Raw genomic sequence first — 21,899 nt, forward strand, 5'->3', positions numbered from 1 at the left:
TAATGTACATTCATAAACGTGTTCCCATTATTTATTGTATAATGTCATTTTCATGTAAAAACGAGTAAAAATAAAAATATAATTGCATTTGGATGAATTATTGATTTATTTTTCTGTTGTTTCCAGCTAAAAAGTGCTTTAACATTCATTTTTTTTTCAATTTTTTTTTATCGTTCGGAGAAAAAACGTGGAATGAGTTAATTTTTCGATCATTATCTGGAAGTGACATGACATGGCTGAATTATTTATTATTTGTCAATGGACAAAGTTACTTTTAATGTTCAAATAAAAAAAAAATAAAAAAGGACGAAACTAATTTAAATTTGATTTTTTTTTCAATTTTAGTGCAAATTGCATTCAATTTAATTTTTTGTACATTTAATTTTTTCAAATCAGAGTAATTGAAATGCTTTTGGCATCAATTTGTCCATTTTTTCTCGTTTTTAGATCGCCTAACGTTTTTAGATAGCGAAAATTGACTAATGGACATTCATTTAATATATATCGTGATTAAAATAAATATTTAGTTTTCGTTTTGTATTAATTTGAAACTTTCATTTATTGAGAAAAAATAGTTCATTTATAAAATATTCGTTTTAGTTAATGAAAAGTGAAAAGCGAGAAATTCATAGAAAAATTTTATTGATTAAAAGAGGAGGTTTCAATTATTTTTAATAAAAATGGTGAATTTTCAGTTTATAAAATATTTTAAATAAATTAAATTTTATTAATTTTAAAATAATACATAAAATAAAAAAATTATTAAATTTAACTTAAAATAATTTTTTAATAATAATTATTAATAAAAAATAAATTATTTAAAAAATTAATTTTATTAAAATTTATTTTAAATTAATTATAAAAAAATTATTTAAAATAAAAATTTAATTATTTTTTTTTTATTTTAATTTTAAATAAATAATCTTAATAATTTAAAAAAATAATAAATAATTAAAAATTTTTTGTTCAACGAAATTTATTTTATTTTTTTATTTAAAATATTTAATTAAATTATTATTATTATTATTTATTATTTTTTTTAATATTTCAAAGTTTTTGTCAAACGAAAAAATTTTTAATTTAAAAAATAATAGGTATAATTTTTATTAATTTGATTAATAAAAAAAAATAAAATTATTAGTTTTTCTTTCGAATAATTAATTACCTAAATTTGAATTTTAATTTAATTTACAAAATATCGAAAAATTTTAAAAGTGACCTAAATTCACTAAAAAAATAAAACTTCATAAAACGATGCCTAATAATTCCAAAATAATGAATAAAATCGCTCGATATGCATTTTCACTGACAACTTTATTTACTACAAAAGCGGTTTCAACATCAGACTTCATTTGTTGAGTTCAGTAATGATCATTGCATATAGCCAGGCAACAAAAATTCGATTATTTGCCTACATTTTAGCGTAATGTGCTTCGTGAGGCTTTCAAAATTTTCTTTTTTACTCAGTATGAGTTTCATGATAAACAAAATGTGTTTTGATTCCCCGAATTTGGCAGAAAAACGTTTTGCGAGATAATTTTCAATGCGTTTAATGATTTCCTCGAAATTCGTCTAGACCTGATTAGAAGTTTCCAAATTTGCTGCTCTGACACACTTTTTCCATTCATTATCCGATTATCGTTCGATTACTTCAAAAGTTTCGCGCTTTGTAAAGCAATTTACGACAAAAAAAAGTGTGCCTCGTTTGAATTACGCACGAAAAAAAAATCCATTCACTTAATTTGATTTACAACTTTACATTTCACCTTTAATGTGATTTGCATGGAAAACAACATGACATGAAGCATCACGCGTCATGCAAAAAAAAATATGTATAAAAACACACAGCAACCAAGCGGGAGTTTCTAAAAAGGAGAAGTGATTGCACACATTTTTGTCTCGCTTTATTGCATCTATAATCCAATCTGTACACAAATGGCACCGCCGGAGAGCAGGAACACACAAAAAAATTGCATATGTACCCAATAAAAAAAAAAGTTGTATCTCATCATGTTTGAGTTGGGGATCACACTAATACGCTATGAAAATTCCATGAGTGCGACACACAAAAGGTTGCTGAAACGTGAGTTGTTGTTGTTTTAAGCTCTATACCTTTGGTACACGCGGAAAAATATTATTACTGAAATTAAAGATTTTTTTAAAATTATTTTTTTAGTTAAAATTTCACATTTTCTTACTCCTCATGATTTTTTTGCTTCACATTTTTATACTTCTAATTTTAAGAGTTAATAATTTTTCAAGATTTTTAATTTTTTATTTAATTTTTTTAAATTTTAATTAATGTTTTTTAATTTATTTATTTATTTTTTTTATAATTAAATTTAATAAAAAATTAAAATGTTCAACAAATTTTTAAATTTCATACTCCTCTTTTCACAATATTGTACTCCTCAATGCTTAAATTGATTTTCTTACATATAAAAAATTTCAATAACAAAAAAAAAAAATAAAAATTTAAGAATAATTTCCGTATTTCTCATTTCATCTGTTTTAATATTATTTAAATTTTTGACAAATATCTTAAAAAATTGTAAAATTTCACAATTTCATACTCCTCAAATTCATGAATAGATTTAATGATTCGATTTTTTTTTACATTTTTTTTATTTCTTTCTTCGTATTTTAATTTTTCTCATAATTTTGAGATACTTCTCTAACATTTTTTTTAACAAAATTTTTCGTTTTAGAACTCCTCCATTTTTAATCCTCGATACCTAAATTAATTTTATGAACTGAAAACTTTTTTACTGTTTTTTATTCAAATTTTATTCAAGAATTTCATAAAATAAATAAATTTTTCTCATCAAAATAAACAAAAATATTCACAAATTTCACAAATTCGTACTCCTCAATTGCAAATTTAATTAAAATCAACTAAAATCTTACCAAAAAATTTCTTTGCGTGTTCCCATCGCATCGCATGACGAACAAAAGAACGCCAAACGGGATGAAATTCAGGTAGCGCCATGCCTCTCACTGTTTATGTTGTATATTTAGCTTTTTTGCAAATATTTTGTTAGCCATAATAATGTGCTCGCTGCACATGAATATTCACGCAATATATCCGGACCGTGCTTTTTTTCCTGCTGACTCGAAAAAAAACGAGAGAGAAGCTTTTTTATAGACAAGTGAACGTCATTGCGAACAAGAAAAATAACAAGCATAACTCTCGCACGTCGTTCGCTGGCTCGCATCGAAAAAAATTAGATGAATATGTGAATTTGTATTTTTTTTGTTCGAGTCACGACGGAACACAAAAAAAAAATCGGGTGCCATCAAATATTTGCAACACCGACACGAGTTTGTCTAATATAATTGAACTCGAGCGCACGGGGTACATAATTTATCCCGACACAAGCGAATGTTTATTTAGTTAATGCAAAACTAACAACACAAATTTTTGCGACGAGAAGCGACGCGATGATGATGATGATGATGATGACATAACTTGCATGTAAGGCATCAAGATAAATTTGCGTCAAAAATTATGCATTAAAGTTATTTTTGAGTAAATAAACATACGCGGGAATGAAAAGCCAACAACGCCATTAAAATGTCACGCGGCATGAGAGCTTTTCCGGCGTGCGTCTAATTAATGTCGCTCGCAACTCGATTGAAAGTGGTTTAATGTAAAGTGGCGTGCATGGGAAATTTGACATCCAAGTGACGTCATTTCACAAAAAAATTGAAAAAAAAAATCAAACTCGTTCTTCCACAAAAAGCATTTTTATGGGCTTGACATTTACGACCTAAAACAAAAAAAGCAGTAATTGGTAATAAAATTATAAGAATTTTGTCTAGTTTCGTCGGAATGAATAGTTTTCGTTGTTAAATTGGAATGTTTATTTTATTGAATTGATTCAATGAGCGTCTGCTGAGTAAAAACACGTGGGCGAGCAATGTCATCTCTCCTTATGAAACAAAAAAGGTAATTATTTTGAATTGAACACAATTATTTGTTATTTTTGTGTTTGTCAATAAAGTTGTGATGTAATTTGTTTTGACTTCGACTAAAATTGTAAAATGTTGAAAAATCGAGTTTTGCGACAATTTGAAGAATTTTAAGGTCGGTAATTGTTTGACAAAAGTTTTTTGACCTGTAGGAAGAATTTTTGATTTTTATTTATTATGTAATTTTATTAATAATTTAAATTTAATTTTTTTTTCATTACCATTGTTGAATAAAAAAATGTATTAATTATTTTTATCAATTTAATAATTTTAAATAATGATTAATTTTTTTTACAAATAATTTATTTTTTTTTCAAATTTAAAATATATTTTTTAAAAATCTGTATAAAAATAATTTTAATTATTAAATAATTTAATATTTTAATTATTTAAAAATTTTTTTTTTATTTTATTTTTTTTTTAAATTTATTATTTTTTATTATATTTTTGTTTTTCAATTATTTTTGAATTGTTTATTGTATAAAAATTAATCATTTTTATAAATTAATAATTTTTTAAAAATATTTAAAAATTTAAGTATTTTTTTTTATAAAATATTTTGAAAAATTATTTTAATTAATTTCTAATTCATTTAAATTAAATAAGCAAAAATATTATTAATTTTATTTTTTTAACATTTTAAATTTTTCTAATTTTTTTTTTTATTATTTTTTAAATATTTTTAAAATATTTAATTTATTTAAGAATTTTTAATTTTTTTTTAATATGGAACCTCATAATTATTTTTCTCAAAATTTTTATTGATTCTAAATTTTTTTGAGAGATGAAAAAAAAAATAAAAAAAACAACCCAGAGATTTAATTTTAATTACAGGTGCAGACTTTTCCTAAGCCCAAACAAACAACAATGTTCCCTTAACAGAATAAATAATCACAATGCTGATGCAGCAACAACAAAGTGCAACAAATGTGAAATATTATTAAATTTCTCTTTCGTGCATTTTTATCGTTTTATACATATTCAATATAAATTCAATATAAAGTTGCAGCTAATATCCGCATTTTGTGTGCAGCAGCAGCAATCTCGTGTTTCTCCTCTTCTCTTCTCTGAAGCGATACCGAGCGACGATACCTCTTCTACCCTCTTTGTTGCAAAATATGGAATAGAGAAGAAAAAAAAAACGTTATAATAAAATACATTCAACAACAATAACAAATTTATTACGTGCCATACAACATTTTCATGTGACATTTAATACAACGAGCTCTACTCGAATTTTCTCGTTTAATATTATTTTCCATAAATAATATTTTATCAACAAAAAAAAGAGCCTGCATGGTTCGCATGGAACATTGTTGCGTTTTTGTCGAGCAACTCTCGCTCTCTCGCTCGGTGGTTGGAAACTTTTTTTTTTGTTTATATGACGAAAAATCGCATACATTTCCATAAAATAATTGTTAAATATTCATTCTAGCCAGGTGTGCGTATCGTATTTATGGAAGCTTTTCTAAAAAAAATAATAATAAAAAAAAGTTTAAGGTTTTCTGCAACAAAATGCAGAAACAGCAGCAACCACATATGATGCAAATTTTTATGTTTAATTTAATTTAATAATAATTTTAATATTATTATATTACCATAAACGCAAAATATGTATATTGTTCAGACAATTTATGCGTTGACGATGTTGTTGTTATTGTTGAGGCTCCTCATGTGTATGATTGAATTATAAAAACAACAATGTTCGGAAATTTTATATGAAAAGGAGTAATGTCATTAAAAAAAGAACACATAAATATTTAGATGGGATGTCGTTGTAATTTTTATTTAATATTTTATGAAAAAAAAATAAATAAATAAAATTTCACAACATTCTAAAATTTAATAATAGTAATAAATTTTCATTACATATTTTTATAATTTATTAATTTATTATAAAAAAAATAATTTTAATTTGTGAATTAAGTTAATTTTTTTTATAAAAAAATTTAAGAGTAAAAATTTATGAAAAAAAAAATTTGTAAAAAAATAAAAATAATTTTTAAAAAATTATAATAAAAAAAATTATTATTAAATAAAGAAAAAATTTAAAAAATTTTTTTATTAACTTTTGAAAAAATAAAAAAAAATTATTTTAAAAATTAATTATAACAAAATATTTATTTATTTATTTATCAAACATTTTTTTCTTTTAATATATATATTTTTTATTTGAAATAAATATTTTCTTTCAATCTTTCAATTTAAAAAATTATATTATTAAATAAATAATCAATTTATTAAAAAATATTCAATATAAATAATTATTTAGAAAAAAAATATTAAAAGAAAAATAAGTTCTTTTTTTAATAAATTAAATAAATAATAAAAAAAATTAATTTTAATTTTGATTAGTTTTAAAAGAATTAATTTTTAATTAATTTTTTTTATTTTATTTTATTAAAAAATGTCTTTAAATTTTTTTCCATGAAATTTTGTGATTTTTTTTAATGAAAAATTAAAATAACTCTTTGCTATTATTTAACGATGTTGTAAAAATTTCTTATTACTTGAAATTATCATTTTAAAAATTAAATAACAAACATTCACAAGCCTTTCAACAAATTTAAAATCTTTCTTCGAAGCTTTTATCTATCTGTTCAAGAATAATTTAAATTAAATAAGACATAAAATCTCCTAAAGACGTAAAATCTCACATATAACGGAATTTTGCATAAATTCAATTAAAAGTCAATATTTAATTTTCTCAGAATCAATCAAAGCTTTATAGAAATTCCTTTTTAAGCTCATCAACTATGCAAAATGGAAATTTTACAACGTCCTTTACTTGTCAGTAAGTCGGCTTAGAACGCCATTAGAGGCCACAAATTATTATGACATGTAAATTCCATTAGTTGACACCTTCTAAATTGTAAACAAACTGCATTAATTCTGCTGTCTGCCTTCCGAGAATTCGCCATTTGTACGTGTTGTCATGTCAACGGTGCATCATCACTGAAATATTTGCCACACAAAATGCAACTTCACTCGTTTTTCGCATTGAATTTCGGTTCTAACGGGATTTTCAGAGGGAATTTCTTCTCGTTGTGCCATCGCCGTTCATCATTTTAACAAATAACAGATGATTCGGAGAGAGAAACGTCGTATCTATAAAATGCAAAGTAAGCAAACATATGGTCAAAGGTAGTCGATTCATTTATTCATTTCGACTTTACTTCGTCTTCGTGTGTGAGTGTGTATTTGTGTTCACTAGATAAATAAATGATAAAACCTGTCATATCAATACTCTGAACTTAATTCTCAAAAGAGAATTCGATCGCTTTTTTGTCACATGGAGCGCACATGTACGCCATACGTCCATAGATACACTTCAATGTTGTTTCAAAAAAATGAGGAAATAAAAAAAAATCAATGAAATTTATCGAAATGAATGCAGCTAGACGACGATTGTTGTTTGAACATGTGCTCGGACACTTATGAATGAATGAATGATTTGACAAAAATTCACGTCAACACAAATGTAAATGAAATATTGATAACACAGACAGAGGAAGTGAAATGAGTTTCTGACTGTATTGAAAGGTGATAAGCCTTGCCGGTGCAATGAGCAAAAAAAAAGCGACGAGCGGCTTATTGAAGATTAAAAATTGTTATTTGTATGATTTTCCCCTGCGTTGCGACTTGAAATCTATTTTTACAATTTTCGACCTTCCTATCGTGTGTTGTATTTCTGAGAAAGTAATTTTTTATTTAAGAATAACCAGAGATATTCATTCATCTAAGATTACCTTGGGCAATGTCACAAATGTATCAAGGGAGCTTCCGGTAAACAAACTGTCCTTTTATGATACTTAGAAGAACATAAATTAGTCAAATTATGACTTTTAGAGGTTACAATAACATCTAATGAAGTATTTTTGTTACTTCAAAGGATTTATTTTAATTCCAAAAGATGTTAATTTAGTATCTAAAAATAATTTTTAAATAAAAATTAATTTTTTATTTTAAAATTTGTTAAATTAACATCTCGAGGAATTAAAATGTATCCTTTGATCGACTAAATTTACCTCTTTTTGCGTTAAAAGATATGCCAAATAAAAATCCACACGCCGGCTTCTAATTAAAAATATAAATATTTAATGATCGTTTGTCACTGAGTCATAAAATTTACAAAAAAGTTGCCCTGTGGATCAAAAGTAGATGAATTTAATTCTATTTAGAACATTTTGAGGTCTCAAATTTTTATTTTGGGTCTTAAATTTACCTCTTTGGTCTTAAGTAGATCTCATTTTAAAAATTTCTTATAAGCTCTTAAGAAAACTTACTTTTAGGGGTCTTATATTTTTTCTTTGAATTCTTCACTTGGGGTCCTTAGTTTTGATTTGAAAGCTTCAGATTTATTTCCTGAGGTCCTATTTTTTTTATGATCAAGATTCTTCTTTTGAAGTCAATATATTGTTTTTTATGGTCTTAAATTAATATCTGAGGTCTTACTATGGGGTCTTAATTTTTTCTTTTGAGGTCTCAAATTTTTTTGGGTCCTAAATTTTTCACTTTTGGTATAAAATGTTTCTTTTGATGTCTAAAATTCTTCCTTTCGGGTCTCAAGTTTATCTCTTAAGGTCCTAAAGTCATCTTTTGACCTCTAAATCCATGTTATGATATTTTTCTTAAATTTATCTTGAAGTCTCAAAATTTTCTCTTGAGGTCATTAATTCTTCTTTTGAAGTCTTAAATTTTTCATAAAGTTTTAAATTTATTTCTCAGGGTCTTAACATTTTCTTTAAAGCCCTTAGATTCTTCACCTGAGGTCCTAATTTTTTATCTTAAGATATGAAATCCATCTCCTGACGTCTTAGATTCATCTTTTGACGTCAAATTTTGTTTAAAAATTCATCTAAAATTTAATTTAATTCTACTTTTTAGGGTCTCAAAATTATCTCCGGAGGTCAATTGTTTTCTTTTGAAACATTAAACTTTGTCCTGAAGCTAAAAATTTAATTTTTGGGGTCTAATTAATACTTTTAACCCTAAAATTCATCACTTAAGGTCCTAACTTTTCCCTTGAGGTCTTAATTTCTTTTTTTGAGGTCTCAAAGTTTTCTCTTAAGGTCAATAATTTTTTTTTTGAATTCTTAAATTTTGGCCTGAAATTTTAAATAAAATTCTTTGGGTCTTAAATTTTTATTTAAAACTCTTGAATTTTTCACTTGAGGTCTTAACTGTTCTCTTTGACTCTCAAATTAACTACTTTTCACTCCACAGTATGTCATCTTAATTCTTAATGAAAAGAAAAAACCCATAAAAAATAATTTGTTTTACCTACAAAAAACTAATAAAATGCTCACGTAACATCTTAACGGTCAAAAACAATTAGAAAAAAATATTTTTTACACAATTTTTGTTTTAACTATTTTTTGTTTGTTGAAACAAAGCAAGCTTCGAACGAAAACGGCGTGTGAATAATAATGCACTCATTATTCCACAAATAGAAACATCATCGTGTTTGACGTTCAAATTCACTTCACAGAAAGAAGAAACACGAAAAGTGAATGCATTCCATTGAAAAATAAAAAATTCACACATGAGATCAGATGTTTTTGCCTCTGCCACATGTGTGTCTGAAAAATATTGTATTTTTTTTGCCTGACCTACAAATGAACGGACCTCATGTACAGAAATTCTCGGTAAGCGAATTTCTGACGTAATTTTAAAAAATTGAAAAAAAAGTTGTAAGACTCGCCATGAGGGACAGAAAAACACACACAAACGCACGAAAAATTTCAATTTCACATTCAAGATCAATTTTTTTTAAGACGACACGACGAGAGAAAACGGTTGGAGGATCTCGATTTGCTTGAAATTGTATATAAATAGTTCTTAACTAACAACGTTTGCTGCTCTAATGATGATGATATATAATCGTCGTCGTCGTCGTTGTAATAATGTACCATATGGGAGCGACACGAGAGCCGCCGATACGAGCGAACGCACACATTGTCACACGATTTTGTCAGTGTGTGAAATTTATTTTTTTTTTGTGAGTAAAATGAAATGAACAAGAATCAACGCCTACGATTCGACACTTTTCAATTTCATTTTACAAAGTTGGTCTATCAGTCAATTAAAAGCGCGCGCGTGAGAAATATAAACAGAACAAAATTCCTCCGGGCAAAAATTTTAATTTTTTTTATTTATTAATAATTAATTTTTTTTTTATTTAAAAAAAAAATATTTTTTCTTGACAACTTGGATTTTTTTTTTCGTACAAAAGTCGAATTGTACGACGAAGAGTTGAACAACGTGTATTTTTGGGTTTTACATAACAACTGCTTCCCAACGAAACCTTGCTCTTGACACAAAGTGACAAAAATTCAAGTGATGAACCGTAAAATGAGCAAAAATATATTAAAATATGTGTGGTGATAATAAATTTTTTTCTAATCATGTTTATTTAACAAATACGACAAAAAATTCTGCTTATCAGTTGAAAGTAGCTGATGAGACAAATATTACTTAAAATATTATTTTACGTCAAACAATTTATAAATTACTTGTGAGTCGGGTAAATACCAACTGAATTCATCAACAGCAGCAACAACAACAACAACAACAACGAAAAATTATCGCGATGATAAAATAATTCACTTTTAAAGGCATCCCAGATTTATCTCGTCAGTTCTTATCTACTCGTCTTTCGAACAAGACTTTTTCTTAAAATCTTCAAAAAAAAAAAAATCTAAAAAAAATTATTTAAATGTGAAATTAATGTGAGATTGATAAAAAAAAAAATTCCTTCACGAGAATGAACACAATGACGACACGAGAAAGCAATCAGATTAAAGTTACTCGGGAAAATAACGAGCGCACGAGAGAAGAATAGTGTGACACGTTTTTCCGAAGAAACTATGCAGAAAACATTTTTTCCGTTCAGAATAGAAAACAGAAAGACTTTACCAATTAATTCTTGTTTATAATTGAATTAAGCTGACTGTGATTTGTTCAGTTGTTTGTCTCGAGCAGCGTGATACTCATTAATTGTTGGAGTAATTCGCACACAAAAAAGAGCTGCACTAACGAGAGAAATAAAAATAAGAAGGCGAACAATTATTTTATTAGTTTAGACGAAGAAAGAGAAGAAGAGGAAAAGTGCGAAATTCGATCATGGAAATATGTACAGAGAGTGTCAGTTAAAAGGACTTTTTGATTAAAAAAAATATTAGAAAAAAAAATAATTAATTTTGAATCGAGAATTTTAAAAAATTGGACTGATGCTTTTTAATTCATGATAAAAAAGTTGAATTTTAAAAATTAAAAAAAAATTAATTTTTTATAAAAATTTCTAAAACTTTTTGGTTAAAAAAAATATATATTTTTTTTTTAAATTTGAATAAAATTTAATTAATCAATTTTATAAAAAAAATTAAAAAATTTAAATTTTGAAGAAAAAAAATATTCATATTTCTTCCATAAATAAGTAAATAAATATTTGAATTATTATTCACAAAATAAACATTAAAAAGCCGAAAATTTTTTTTATGATTTTGTGACTTGTAGATTAAAAGTAAAAAAAAAAATATGACAAAATTAATGCAAAAAATTCATGAATTAAAAAAAATTATTTAAAAATTAAATTTTTATAAATGTTCTTGAATTTCTTTAAATAAATATTAAAAGAAAAATAATTAATTAAAGAAATTAAAAATTAATTAATAAAATTTTAATTAAACAAATTATAAAAATTTGAATATAAAATAACTAAAATTTTAATCAACTGTTAAATTTTTTTTTTCTTCCGAAATTTGCTTAAAAAATAAAAAAAAATAAATTTTTTCGTTAAATTTAATTTTTAAAAATAAAAAACAAATTATTTAAAAAAAATCTTAAAAATTTGTTTTAATTTCACAAATTTTTAAAGTAAATAAATATTAATTAAACTTTAAAAAGTAAAAAAAAAATAGAATATTTTTTCAAAAATTTAAAGCAAATTTTAATTATTTATTAAAAAAAAATAATTTAAAAAAATTTTTATAAGGATTTAAAGAAAATTACTTAAAAATTTTAAAAAATTACTCAGAAAATTTGAATAATTATACATTTTCAAGAATTTTAATTTTTTTTTAATTTTCATCTATTTTTTTATATTTAGTTCTGAATTTTAAATCAGAAAAATTCCATTAATATTAATTTTAAAAGTTGACTTTTTTTACAAAAATATCTTGAAATGAATTTTTCAAAAACTGGAAACATAAAACTCAAATTTTATTCATTTTATTGACCAAAACCCAATAATACTTTATTTTTTTCCATAAAAAGCAAAAATTATTTCAAAATTACTCTCATAGAACGTCACAAAAATTTTTTGACCTCTTTCTGTTTATGACACTCAACATTCCAGCAGCTTTGTTATCCCTTTAACTGATAATCTCTGTTTACTCTTCTTCTTCTGTGTGTGTGTGTGTGTTTACTATCAAACACGAGATTTGTCCTCCGATTACGCCTCGTTCATAGAAACACGAAAGAAAACGGAAAACAAAGTCATTTATTTTCAAAATAATCCTATTAAAAGAAAGTGCTCCTGCTTGTAATTACACTAAAATTAGAATTTATAGCAAACAAGCAAGCCATCGTCGTCGTCGTCGTTGTTGTTGTTGGTTCTTGTTGAGTGCGTCGCAAAAAGTACAAAAATAATCTGATAAAAAGTTGTAAAAAAATTATTTTTTTTTTGCTAAAATCGTAGGTAGCCAACATCATCAAACCAAAAAAAAAAATAGTTTTACGTGGAAAAATATCAGTGTGACACTTAGTAATATTTAGTAAATATAGAAATAAAAAAAAATATTAAAGAAGCAGAAAAAATGGTTTCACGTTCAAATTCAACTGGAGACAGAAGTCGAAACGGGCATGTGCTCGTGTATGACCAAGCAGATATCCGACCAGAGTATGAGAGATCCGGAAGTAAGTTTTACTTGATTTCCCCTTTTTTCGTTCAATTTTCTTCGTATGAGACACTCCTTGTTGTAAAAAGTAAACAAATGCAATGACATGCGACCATATCGTGATGAAATTAACAATGTCTCGATATTTATTTTTGTTCAAACCCGCTCTCGAACAACGAGCACAATTGTCACGTCGTCGCGTGTGAGAAATTGTAGCGATCGCATCTGGTGTGAGTTTGGCAAATAATAATTAGACGGCGGCGGGTGATGACACTTTATGATGAATTAGGGAAAAAGGCTTTGGAAATTTTTCAAGGTTGCTTTTGTGATGGGAAATTTATTATTTTGGGAATATTTTTAATTTTTCACTAAAATATAAAAAAAATTTTTTTAAAATTTTTTTAATTTTTAAAATTTAAATTTTTTTTTTAATTAATTAATTTTTTAAAAAAAATTTAATTTTAAAATTTTAAAGATTTTAAAAATTAAATTAAAATTTAAAATATTAAATTAAAATTTAAATAAAAATTAAATAAAATTAACTTTATATTAAAAAAAAAATTAAAATATTTTTTTAAATGTAGAATTAGTTTTAATTAAATTTTTAAATAATTATTTTAATTTAAAAATCATGAATATTTTATATATTTTTTTTAATTAGATGACAAAATTTAAAAAAAAAAATTAATAAAATTAAAGTACAAGCTTTTTTGCTTTAAATTTTACAAATTAAAAAAATAATTATTTTTATTATAAAAATTTAAATAATTTCATTAAATTTAAAAAAAAATATATATTTAAAAACAACAAATAATTTTTTAAAATTTTTGAAAATATTTTGTGAAAACAAAAAAAAATTAAATGGATTAAAAATATTCAAATTTTATTTTTTACAAATTTAATTTTGAATTTATTGATTTATTCAAACATCATATAATTAAATTTTTAAAAAATAAATTTAAAATAAAAAAATAATTTTATTCAAATTAATAAAATTCATTAAAAAAATTATTTAAAAACTAATTTTATTTTGATAAAATCAAAAATTGATTAAAGAAAAAAATCATTTTTAAACTTTTGAGGTAATTAAAACTCATAATTATTATCAAGAAATCCTCATCAATCATTTAATTTAATTAAAAAATGTACAAAACACTGATGAGATGTCGTCTCGCATCGTTGCCTATAAAATCTAATTTAGCACCAATTTACGTGAAAAAAAATTTTTTTTCATATAAAAAATAATATATATTAAATCCCATGTGTTAAGTAGAAAAAAAATCAATAAAAATGACCGTTCACAGTGACATTGACACAGATAACGTAGAAAATTTGCCGCGGCGTGGAGTTGCCGTTCAAAGAGTGAGAGAGCAAAATAGAGAGAGGACAATGAACTGAATATAATTTTTATTTAAATATTTTTTTTCGCCGCGAATTTTCGATTTTATTTTTATTACATAATAACTCTTGATCTATTTTATGGCGATTATTTTGCGTTCCGCAATTCTTTTAGTCGATTTAATGAGTTTGTTGGGGGGAAACGAGCAAAGCACGTGTTAAGTCATTTGCCGGTCACTTGATTACAAAAGTAAATTGTTTACAAACACACACAGACACAATGAACGACGGACCGCTCGTTTCGTCAATATAATGAAGTAAATTTATTGCCCACTTAGCAGTGAACGCGAGTCGTCGAATGAATGTGAAAACGAAGTTTTTTTTTTTTGCTGGCGATGATGAATAGAAAAAAAAATGAATGAATCAGACGTGTGTTTTATTGTTTCCGAATAAAACGAGGTTTTTGCTTGATTGAATGTATTTTTCTCGGTAATTTTGCAATTTTTTTATGATAAGAACGAAATTGGACTCATCCGACTTTTCATGAACAATAATAAAAAAAAGATTTTTATGACAAAAAAATTGTCAGCCGCTAAAAAATTTCACTTTCGCTGAAAAAAAAATCAAAACAAAAAAAATTGAACATGCGAGATTTGCCATGCTTGCGACGATAATTAAAACGAACGACACTCGAAGAATTTCTGCCATCAGCTATTTTTAGTTCATTTAGTTGATTATTTATTATTATTTTAGATCAATGTGTTGCTGTTCCTCGTGACTTATTTTTTTTTCTGTTTATTTTTTGCAGCTTTGATGTGTGTAGATAACAACAAAAATCGATCTCGTGCGACATTTTCTAAAATTTTCTGAGTGACTTGCTTGAAATGTCGTTCAGTGATTTGCGATGACGGCGTTTGTTGATGAGTGATTTTTAGTTGATGATGATGATAAGTGTTGATTTTTTTTTGCAAAACGTTGAAGATTCTGGTCACGCAAAGTTGATTCAAGTTGCAAAGCTGTAATGATGATGCAAATGTTTGAAGTTGTTTTAATTGTCAATTTTAATTAAGAAATAATAAATTAGATTGATGAAAATTGGTCAAATGAAGGGCAAAATATGAATTTAATAAAAAAAGTTTTTTTTGGTAAAAAGTTTAAAAAATTTTAAAATTTTCTATAAATAAATAAAAATAAAAAATTTAATAAAAAAATAATTTTAATACCTAAAAAAATTAAAAAAAAATTAATTATTAAATAAAAAAAATTTTTAGTGACAAAAAATTAAATTTTCAATTAAATTTTATTTTTAATATTTTTTTTATATTTTTATAAGAATTTTTTAATATTTATTATTTTTATTAAATTAAAAAAATTAAAATTGAATAATTTAAAAAAAAAATCTTAAGTTATTTTAATTATAAATTATTTTTATTAAAAAAATATTTTGTTTTAATGCTTAAATAAAAAAAAAATTTAATTTAATTTAAATTTTTTTAATTAAATTAAATTTAATATTTTCAATGCTAAAGAATTAAAATAAATTATTAAAATTTTTATACAGAAAAAAAAAATTAATTCTGTCTTTTGATAAATCTCTCTTGCTTAAAAATAGTTGCTCGAAAAATAACTTTTTCAGAAAATTAAATTAAAAATTTTTTTTAAATTAAAATATTTTAAAGGTAAAATTAAATTTACATTCAATAAATTTATTTATTTAATTTAAATTAAATTTATTTTAATATATTAATTTTTTTAATTAATTTATTTATTTAATTTGAAAAAAAATATTCTTTTAAAAATTAATTAAATAAAAAAAAATAATAAAAAATTATTTTTTTTTTCACAAATAAAAAAAATAATTTTCAATAAAAATTCCAATTCACGTTGAATAAAATTCTTAACCTTCAACCATTTACTCATCTCCAAAATTTCTAATTAATTAAAAAAATGCAAAATCCGAGATGAATGCATCCAATGACTCACGCGAGACAATTGACGCCAAAAATAGACGTTATCTTTTGTACCTCACACTTAGCCTTAATTTTTTTACATAATATTTTGTGTTTACTCCTTTGTTTGTACAAACAAACAAATATCATAAATTTCACGCGAATATTCTGAAAAATCATTCAGATTGTGTGTTCACGTTCAAGTTTACGTCATTCACGCACCAACGTCACATTTTCATGTCATAACAGAAGATTTTTTAAAATTTGCTTTTTAAAAAAAAAAGTTGGAAGCCACGAGACAAAAATTCCGCGATAACGAAAAGTTTTCCGTTTTCTCGTATTCGACGCTCCAAACAACGCGACGTTATCTCCTTCTTGTCATCTTGTCAGTTATTTAGCATAAATGTCATTTTATATGAAATTTTATCTTAATCCGAGAATAAACTCGCACATCGTGCAGCAAGTGTCAAAAAATTTGTACTTTTTGCATAGTAACGGAGGGTTAAAGAGCTACTAACTTGCATTTTTGTGTGTTTTGGCGACGAGGGAGCGAGTAACGTCACGTTTTATTTTCTTATCAATGGGAAAAACTTTGCATGGCGATGCATAATAGTGGCGTGTGAGCAAATATTTGCGCTGAATGTCGTCGTGGGAGAGATAAAAACCAAAGAAAAAAATCCTTGAGCGATTATCTCTCGAGTCGTCGGCCATTTAAATAAATGCGTAAATACATTGTGAGCACATGTGACGAGCAATAAAAGCAAAATAATGCGTCTAACTGGTTGCTTCCAGTTGTAAACATCGTAAAACGGTGCGATAAAAATCTGATAAGATTTGAGAGATTTGCTACAAAAATAGCAAACAACTGACATTGTAGCGACAGATAAATCACAGAATATGGGTGTGGTGCGTAAATGCATTTTCTGATTCATTTTTTGACTCTTTTGAAAAAAAATTTTTTTTTTCGTTATCAGCTTTTGTTTAATTTTTTTGTTTTATCAAAACATGTTAGATAATATTTTTTATTTGACTTTTTTTTTCAGGTAAATTGGGAAAACGGCATTTCGTAACGTTCATGTTGTTCCTCGGCATGGCGAATGCGTATGTTATGCGGACAAACATGTCGGTAAGTGAAAGGTTACACACATTTTTTTGACACGCAAACATGATTGATGCGACTTTTTCTCGTCTCGAAAAACAGGTAGCCATTGTTGCCATGGTCAACCATACAGCATTAGAGTCAGAAGCAGAACTAGTCGATGATGAATGTCCGAATACAGATTACGGAAATACAACGGTAAGTCGGGGTTTTTTCTGAGCTTTTTAATTGATTGATTGATTAGAGGGAAAAAAGATTTTTTTTCTGCTTGGAAGTTGCATCAGATTTTAAAGATTTGTTTGCGTTTTTATCGATGGAATTTTTTTTAATGTTTCCATTTTTTTTTTGTTGAATATTTCATATTGAACTTGAATTTAATTTTTAAACCGGGAATATTGCTCATTTCATTTTATTTTTATTAATTTTATTTATTTATTTTAAATTTTTGAAGATTTTTTTTTAAATAATTTTTTTTTAAATAATTTTTTGAGTTAAAATAATAATTAATAAATCAAAAAATTATTTAATTGAGCTTTAAAACAATTAATTTAAAACTAATTCTACAAATTGTTAGTTTTTATTTTTAAAATTATTTTTTTATATTTTTTTTTGTTTTAACTTATCAATTTTTTAAATTCTTATTCTTTTAAAAATATTTATTTTTTTTTTTCATTTTAATTAAATATAATTTTTTTTACAAAAAATCATAATTTTTAAAAATATAACTTACTTTTTTTCATTTTTAATTAAATATATTTTTTTTTTTAACAAAAAATAATAATTTTTTAAAATTAAATTAAATAAAAAAAATTTCTTTACCTATTTAAAAAAAATTAAATTTAAATTTTATTTTGTAATCAAATATAATATTTTTTAATAATTAAATTTACTTTTCATTTTATTTTTAAAAATAATTAAATTTAATATTTAAATAACTTATTTTATTTTTCATGATTTTTTTAAATTATTATATTTAAAAAATGTTTTTTTTTTAAATATGAAAAATATTTTATTTAAATGAAATAATAATAAAAAAATATTTAGGTAGAATAATTTTTAAATAATTAAAAGAAATTTTATTTATTTGTTTATAAGATTTTATGAAGTTGTTCGATTATTAATATTTTTCAAAAATTAATCGTATTTTAAATTATTTTTTTTTAACTTAAAATATTTAGCGTAAAAGACAAAAAAAATAATTTATTAACTGTCATTAAATTGCCATAAATTTCCATTTAATTGACTTTTCCAAACAAATTTTTATCAATTTTAAATATTTCCATAAATTTAAACCACTTTCAAATTCTATTTTAAAGAAAAATCCATTTAAAAGAAACTCGAAAAGTATTGCAATAAATTTGTCACCTAAGTTTCTTCTTCTTTCGACTTTTTTTCCCGAAGTTGTCGCATGTTCTTTAATTATTTTTCTGTTTAAAAGTTTGCATTTAGCCTTGAACGAAACAACAATCAAAGTGTTTGTTTGGAAGTTTCGACAATAAAATTCAATTTTAGCACCAACTTTTTCGTTTCACTCTCGTCTCTGTCGTAAATTACCGAAATTTATCTTGTGAAATTAGATTTTTCTTAATTAAACTCACATGTCTTGCTTGGCTTATTAATATTCATGACCGAATTTTTTGATCATATTTTTCGTCTTTTTTTTTGCAGGAGAAACAACAAGATGGCGAGTTTGTGTGGACAGCAACGATGCAGGCGTATGTCTTGTCATCCTTCTTCTATGGCTACGTGTTAACTCAGGTGATTTTAGTTGATTAATTTTTGCGTGTCTCGTCTTGAATTTCCTATTTTTTCCGCAGATTCCTTTCGGATTGCTCGCAAAACGTTACGGTGCCTTGCATTTCCTCGGCTGGGGAATGTTCATTAATTCCGCATTTGCTTTTTTGGTGCCCGTGGCGGCGCGCGAAGGAGGATTGTTCTGGTTGTGCGTCGTGCGTTTCATTCAGGGCTTGGGCGAGGGACCAATTGTGCCGTGTACTCATGCCTTGCTCGCGAAATGGATTCCGCCGAATGAGAGAAGTCGCGTTGGAGCGGCAGTTTATTCGGGCGCGCAGTTTGGAACTGTTATTTCGATGCCGTTGTCTGGATTGCTCGCGGAATACGGATTTGATGGAGGCTGGCCCTCGATTTTCTACATTTTTGGATTGATTGGCGTCATTTGGTCTTTGGCATTTGTATGGATGATCTACGAAGATCCCGAAGCTGATAAGAAAATGGATGAGAAGGAGCGGAAATATATCACGAATGCGCTTTGGGGAGCAGCTCCTGTCACGGTAAGGAAGTTTTTTGGGGTTTTTAATGAATTTTTGGTAATTTTTTGTTTGATTTTTAGCAATCGCCGCCAATTCCATACAAATCGATCGCGTTTTCGTTGCCTTTCTATGCGATTTTGTTCGCTCACATGGGTCAGAATTACGGTTACGAAACTTTGATGACTGAATTGCCTTCCTACATGAACCAAGTTTTGCGATTCTCATTGAAAGCTGTAAGTATTTTAAATTTTTAAAAATAAATTTAAAATATTATCATCTTATTTCATGGTATTAATTCATAGTTTTTTTTTGATAAATTAAAATTTAAAAAAAATATTAATTAAAATAAATAAAAAAATAAATATATAATAAAATTTAATTATTTTAAAATTAAATTAAAAATAAAAATATAATTTGAAATTATTAGAAATTGAATCAATTTAAAATATTTATTTTATTTCTTATAATTTTTAAAATATTTTTTATTTTAAAAAATACATTTAAAATTAAAAAAATAATATAAATTAATTAAATTAATAAAAAATATTTTAATTTAATAATTGTTTGAATTTTGTTTTTGTAGAGTCAAATTAAAAAAAAAATAAAATTAATAAAAAAAATAATTTAATTAATAATTAAATTAAATTTAAAATTAATTTTAAATAAATAAATAATTCAAATTAATTAAATTATTTTTTTTTTTGAAAATTTTGTCATTAAGAAAATAATTAATTTTTATTTTATTTTTTTTTTAATTAATTTTTAAATTTTTTTTTATTCGAATTAATTTATCATTAATTAATATTTAATTTAATTTTTTTTTTAATTTTAAAAATTATTTTATTTTTTTTTTCCTTTTTCAGAACGGTTTCCTCTCGTCACTCCCATACCTCGCAATGTGGATTTTCTCCATTATGATTTCTTGGGTAGCTGACTGGATGATTTCCTCGAAACGCTTTAACCACACACAAACTCGTAAAATTATCAACAGCATTGGGCAATATGGTCCCGCTGTGTGCCTAATTGCCGCTTCCTACACTGGCTGCGATCGTGTGCTAACTGTTGCGTTGCTCACAATTGGCGTCGGCTTGAATGGCGGCATCTATTCCGGCTTCAAAATTAACCATTTGGATATTACTCCGCGTTTCGCTGGCATTCTCATGTCACTCACAAACTGCACCGCTAATTTGGCGGGACTTCTTGCGCCAATCACGGCGGGAATTTTGGTCGAAGGAAAGGTAAGTTTTGAAATTTTTCATTTTTTTTTCAAAAATTTTTCTTTAAAAAAATTTTTCTTTAAACAGCCCACAATTGCGGCATGGCAAAAAGTATTCTTCATCGCTGCCGGCGTTTATATTTTCTGTGCCACATTCTACAATGTCTTCGGTAGCGGCAAACGTCAGCCATGGGACAATCCGGCAAATGATAAAATGCAACCGACTACCGTGGTTAACGAAACGTCGCTCAGCACAGACCAGCAACTGACACAACGGAAGAGTAACGGCAGACATGCGAACGACGATGAGGAAACAAGACAGTGAAATCGTGATCTTATTTGTTATTAATTTTTTAATTGTATCAATTTTAACATAAATAATATTATGGATAAAGAATTTTATTTAGGTAGCTTCAAAGACGAAACGATTCAGAAAAGAGAAAAATGTAAATTTTACAAAAAAAGAAGAAAAATCTTGTTTTTTTTATTATTTTAAAATAAATAAATATTTAATGTAATAATATTAATAATAATATTTTCCTAACACAAATAATACAAAAAAAAATAAGATAATGAGATAATAGTTGATAGACATTGATTTTGGATCAGTGACAAGAAAAGAAAAGAAAATACAGAAAAAATAGATGACGTCAAGATAAGCAAGAAAAATCGCATTTTCATTCATTTCACTTTTCATGAGATGATAAAAATGGTAAGATTTTTTTTTATTTTTTATACTTTATGTGACCAATCTCACAGTTGGAGTAAATATTGAAAAAGGAAGAAAATTTCACAGAAGCGACATGACAAGAAAAAAAAGAAAAATTTAAGTACTTACAGACAATTGTGACGCACATTCTAATTTTATGTATTTTTTTGTGTGAGTTTTCTGCAATATTGCCAATTTTTCTTTGTTTTGTGTTCTGTCTGTCAAGATAAAAAATAGTAAATTTTTTTTTTATGAATTGAAAAATTTTGCAGATGAGAAAATTCTATTTAAAATTATTTTTATACTCAATGCACCTTTAACATTTTAAAGGTTTATTATTTTTTTTTATTTTTTTTTTTTGTATAATAAAATTTTAATTTTTTTAATAATTAATTTTATTAATTTAATTAAATAATAAAAAAAAATTATCAATTATTAAATTTAAA

The 21,899-nt window shown here is 24.9% G+C and overlaps 1 protein-coding gene across 5 annotated transcripts in view; it reads left to right on the forward strand.

Annotated features, from left to right (window-relative positions):
- The window catches only part of LOC134827924 (putative inorganic phosphate cotransporter), a 31,277-nt gene extending 9,876 nt beyond the window's left edge, over positions 1-21,401 (forward strand). For 3 of the 5 annotated variants that reach the window (XM_063840818.1, XM_063840819.1, XM_063840817.1), the window contains exons 3-9: positions 17,203-17,285; positions 17,361-17,456; positions 18,927-19,016; positions 19,076-19,549; positions 19,609-19,761; positions 20,392-20,766; positions 20,833-21,400. In XM_063840818.1, coding sequence (XP_063696888.1) covers positions 17,203-17,285; positions 17,361-17,456; positions 18,927-19,016; positions 19,076-19,549; positions 19,609-19,761; positions 20,392-20,766; positions 20,833-21,069 — 1,508 coding nt within the window. In that variant the 3' untranslated portion in view covers positions 21,070-21,400. Of the gene's footprint in view, positions 1-10,057; positions 10,499-12,673; positions 12,892-17,202; positions 17,286-17,360; positions 17,457-18,926; positions 19,017-19,075; positions 19,550-19,608; positions 19,762-20,391; positions 20,767-20,832 lie in introns of those variants that run through there. The other 2 variants (XM_063840816.1, XM_063840815.1) reach the window with 2 other exon arrangements.
- The last annotated feature ends 498 nt before the right edge of the window (positions 21,402-21,899 follow it).

This window comes from Culicoides brevitarsis, chromosome 1, assembly GCF_036172545.1.
Source record: "Culicoides brevitarsis isolate CSIRO-B50_1 chromosome 1, AGI_CSIRO_Cbre_v1, whole genome shotgun sequence".
NCBI classification, from domain to species: domain Eukaryota; kingdom Metazoa; phylum Arthropoda; class Insecta; order Diptera; family Ceratopogonidae; genus Culicoides; species Culicoides brevitarsis.